This window comes from Pinus tabuliformis, chromosome 8 (genome assembly GCF_031772625.1).
Source record: "Pinus tabuliformis cultivar Carrire ecotype Pingquan chromosome 8, CPIR1, whole genome shotgun sequence".
Lineage (NCBI taxonomy): Eukaryota > Viridiplantae > Streptophyta > Pinopsida > Pinales > Pinaceae > Pinus > Pinus tabuliformis.
Window position 1 is genome coordinate 1,955,015,957 of NC_142294.1, and position 4,817 is coordinate 1,955,020,773.

General features: G+C 33.0%; 1 protein-coding gene across 1 annotated transcript; it reads left to right on the top strand.

Annotated features, from left to right (window-relative positions):
- The first annotated feature begins 328 nt into the window (after positions 1 to 328).
- LOC149244289 (methylesterase 17-like) lies at positions 329 to 2,048 on the top strand. The gene is made up of 4 exons (XM_089367962.1): positions 329 to 819; positions 927 to 1,067; positions 1,352 to 1,477; positions 1,704 to 2,048. The coding sequence occupies exons 1-4, from the start codon at positions 565 to 567 to the stop codon at positions 1,980 to 1,982; spliced, it is 801 nt and encodes a 266-aa protein (XP_089224088.1). The 5' UTR covers positions 329 to 564; the 3' UTR covers positions 1,983 to 2,048.
- Positions 2,049 to 4,817: the final 2,769 nt, after the last annotated feature.

Sequence of the window (4,817 nt, forward strand, 5' to 3'; positions counted from 1 at the left end):
ATCTAATCTTTGAGGACAAAATTTAATGCACATCTCTAAAATAAAACCTTTGAAATTAAAATCCAAAACATAACCAAAGTCAACTATCTTTTATGTTTATCTCCAATCTCCTCCCTCATAGATTGGAACAATTATTATGTTCGTTTTATTAAATCAAGTCTGGTTTTAAATTACAAAACTGGTACAAATATTTCTAATGAGGAGCCCATGAACTCATTATCATGGAAGTAATATTGTGGTATTTACTTAAGTTGAGCATATACATATATCTTGATGTATTGTTATGGCTGGGTTTTGACTGGTAACTTTCAATTAGTTGAAACCTCTTACCATCATGAAATTTATCCAACTTGCCTGAAACCTCACCCAGGCCAGATTTCAACTTTTGAATCCATCATAACACACCACTTTTGGTTGACTAGGAATATGACCCAGCAATCTAGCAACAGTGATTACAATCAGAACAAGTGATTACATTCTTTATGCTTCCATGGCTATAAAGAGCCAGAAAGCCCCATTCTACTGCATCAGTATCACCAAAACAAGGAGAGGAGGAGACTCTTGATGGCTACAATGGAAAATGGCGGCCATAACCATCAATATGGCAAGTTCCATTTTGTGCTGATACATGGTCTAGGCCATGGAGCTTGGTGCTGGTACAAGCTCATCCATCTTCTGCAAAACTCTGGGCATAAGGTCACTGCCATGGATCTCACAGGGTCAGGCCTGAACACTGTGGATCCTGATTCAATCACTTCCTTTGAGGATTATGACAGGCCTCTGATGAACATACTGTCAGAAATACCTCAAACTCAGAAGGTCTGTGATCAGCCTGGATTCAATTGCCTCTGACAGTGAGGCTAGCTCAGTTGCCATGCAAATTTTGAAGTTATTTGGCATATTTATCTGTTGTTTGTTTGATGTAGGTTGTGCTGGTTGGCCACAGTGCTGGAGGACTGAGCTTGACACATGCAATCCATGAGTTTGGCCATAAGATTGCTGTTGCAGTTTATGTTTCTGCCACCATGCTGTCTCATGGGTTTTGTACAGACCAAGATGTCCAGCAGGTTGTTGACCTTATGAATTCAAAGCAATTACTGTTATCTAATGTTGTGATCTGAGCTTCAGAGATGACTTTAAAGACCCACGTTGGTTTTGTATGAAACTGGGTCTAAGCATAAGAAACATTTATTCAGATTTTTAATACTATATAAGCAGTTTTTGCTCTGTGCAAATTGAATTGAATGCTAAAAAATTCTCCAAACATGTTTCATATTTTATATGTATACATGTGTGTGTATTTCTTTGTTTAGATACAGGAAATGAAAATTTTTCAATTCAATCTGTGCAGGGAACTCCAGATCTGTTAAACGAATATGAATTCTACCATGGCCTTGGACCAGAACACCCACCAACAAGCGCAATGGTACTCAGAGAATTGCAACAAGAAATTCTATATCAACTCAGCCCACCTGAGGTATAAAATCTATCAGAATAGCACAACAAATAACTCCCTAATTTCACTGGTAATTAAGGCCTGTGGCTTTTTTGAAAATGGATAACCCATCTCTATTTATGCAGTTTTCAATCATTGCTCTGTGATTTCCACCAAAACCCAACTGGATATGTATTTATGGAGGCCACTTAAAACCCAATATCTAGTTTTTTCATTAAATGTTGATGTGGGTATATTCAAATTACAGGATGCTGCTCTGGCCTCACTGCTGTTAAGACCAACATCATTGCTGGCAATCCAGACAGCCACTTTTACTGCAATCTCAGAAGAATTTATGAAGGTTCCAAGAGTTTATATAAAGACCTTGCAGGACAGAGTTTTACAGTTGGATAAACAGGAAGCCATGATCAAAATGTGGCCTCCTGATAAGGTCATTATCATGGATACCGACCACAGCCCCTTCTTTTCATCCCCTCTGGAGCTCCATGGACACCTGATTCAAATTGCCCAGCTGTTTGCAGGTTGAAAATGTTCCAACAATTGTTGTAGTTCATCTTTGGTGATATACTAAATATATATACCATCTGGTTCAGATGTACATATTCCTATTGATCCCATTTATCATTTCAGCTCGTTAATGCACCTGCAAATTTAGACTTTGACTCGGAAGCTTTGCTTTATATTGAAAGCAAAAGGATAAGAACTGAACAAAAGTGGAAGCTATATTTGATAAATGCTTTGATGCCATTCCCTTGGCTGAGACTCAATTTGTGTGTGTCTCTTTCTACACAAGTTGGTCAAGCTTGTTTACGTTCCACGGGAGCTTATACTTCCATGGTTTCTAGGCATGGTTATGGTTATGAATTAATATTTCTGAGATTGCACAGGGAAGGTGTTATGTTTTTTTTTCTTCATTCTACGAGCAGAGATAGGTTGATTTTAACATTTAATTTCATTTATTTGAGTAAGTTTTAGATTAGATTTTGTTATTATTATTTGGTTCGTTTTTATGGTTAAAATTTGATGATATACAGAGCCCTATTCGATGATTTAAAATTTAAATTTTAATTAATGTTTTGATAATTTAATTGATTTAGAATGGGAAAATTTTTATTATGAATTTTAATATAATAAAATTTTTATAGAATTGAGACCTCTGTGATCCATAATTTTTATTTATATTTATATTTTTTAATTTATACATAAATATAAATTTTATTATATTCAATTTTTTTATACATAATTTTTTTCTTAAATAAAAATGTTTGATTAATTAATTTATTATTTCTTATAAATTTAATTTACTTTTTTATTAATACTTAATTAAAAAATTGCTCAAATATTAATTTAAGAGACTTAAATTGTCATAGATAAAAATAATGGGATAAACTTAATAATAAAGTGTAAAAGCTAATTAACAATAGGTATAGTTGTGTCTAATAGATATTTAAAAGATATATATTTAAAATATAAAAGTTAAGTATATTTATATAATATTAGTTTAAATATATATTAATTTCATGTGTATAAGTTATGGGAAGATTAAATTTATTAAGGTGTAATTTTTTTTAAATATAAAACTTGAGTAAAATATTTCATTTAGAAATATTTGATTTTTCTTAACTTTTAATTGATTTAGAATTAAGATGAATTTAGATTGATTTAAACTTTATTAAAAATAAATAAATAAAACTCAAAAAAATATGATTACAAAAGTTTTGTTTTCATTATTAATATCAAGAAAAAATATTTATTAATTATAAATAATAAACCAATACAAATTACAAAAATTACATATGATCATCCATATAAAAATGACCGAACACGATTTTCCAAGATTAAAGCATTGCAAGAAGATTGTGGGTTTAAAATGATTTTGAATGAATAATTTTATAATTTTCATTATTATAAATTGATATAAGAAAAAGATTGATCATGTGATCATCTTAGTTGGTGCTTAATACTCATTCACGTTCTATATATAGGGTTTGTTAAATAGTGGGGTGAATCAATATTTATAATTCTTTATATTATTTAAGATCTCTATTTCTACACTTACGAATTTTCACTATTTTACCATTTTAAAATTATAGACAATTGTAAATGACATAGAATCAATTGAACACATATAACAAAAGAGATTTAATTTGGAAACTTAAATGGGAGAAAATTACAAGAGAATTTCCTTTTTAAATGATGATTGTAAGCACCAACCTATAGAAACAAGATTTGCAAGCACCCACTTGTAGAAGACACTCATCCCCTTTCAAAATTGTAGCCTTCAACCTATTTGAGACACTAATCCCCAAAGTTTTGTAGGCACTCACCTACAGGGAACACCAATCCCCTATTTACTCATACTAGCTACTACTGTCAAGTTCAGCAAATGTATTTGTTGTATCTCTCACCCTTACTGTTTCTCTTACACATTCACACAAATTTCATTATACTCATACTCGCTTCTCACTCTCCTTTTATAGTGCCTTGATATCTCGATTACACTTCTTTTACATATGCATAGTATCAACAACTTCACCAATTGTTTAACCATGTATTTATACAACATGAACTCTTTCATGAATCGTACCTTTACCACTGGTATCAACCCACGGTATTTACCCACAATATTATTCTTTGATTGAGTCTTATCCTGCAAAACTTGCAAACACAATGAGGAATCTCCTTTCACACACAAAATCTTACTCCTATACTTCATTTCTATATCTTCCCCTTCATCCAATGTTGTAGCCTTCACTCCACATTCACTCGTGTACACAACCATAGTTCTACATATTAGGACCTCAGATCTATTCTCTTCTGACATGGTGATATGCATGTATGACAATAAGATGATGTCCCTTAGGGCTGGGTTTATTGGTACCTGTAACCACACACTCTAAATGATGGCTTACAATTCTCGGGATATCAAGAGACCTGAGTTTAGTTCTTTTCTCAATTTTCTAATATGCCAAGGCCCGAAGCCCTTAAGTGCTACACCTTTACCTCCACATGTCTTGGCGCCATGACCGGTAGCTATTCTTTATCGGATATTAGTCTTGCTTGTAAAATGTCGATATAGTGATGTATCGAGATTTGAAGCTCTTAGGTGTTGTCTCTTAGCACCTCATGACTGAGGGATGTGACAATGACTTGGACCCTATCGAATATTAGTGGAACCCACAAACTGAAGACATAATTGTTCAAGAACTCCCATAGATTGTAGCTGGATATGACCCACCTCACCACATCACCTGCCACTGTACTTGCCACATCATCTATTGGAGCCAATCAATAATTTCCATGTGTTACTTTCCATTGGTCTAGTCATCCTTCAAAATCTATCAAAAACACCTACCATGTG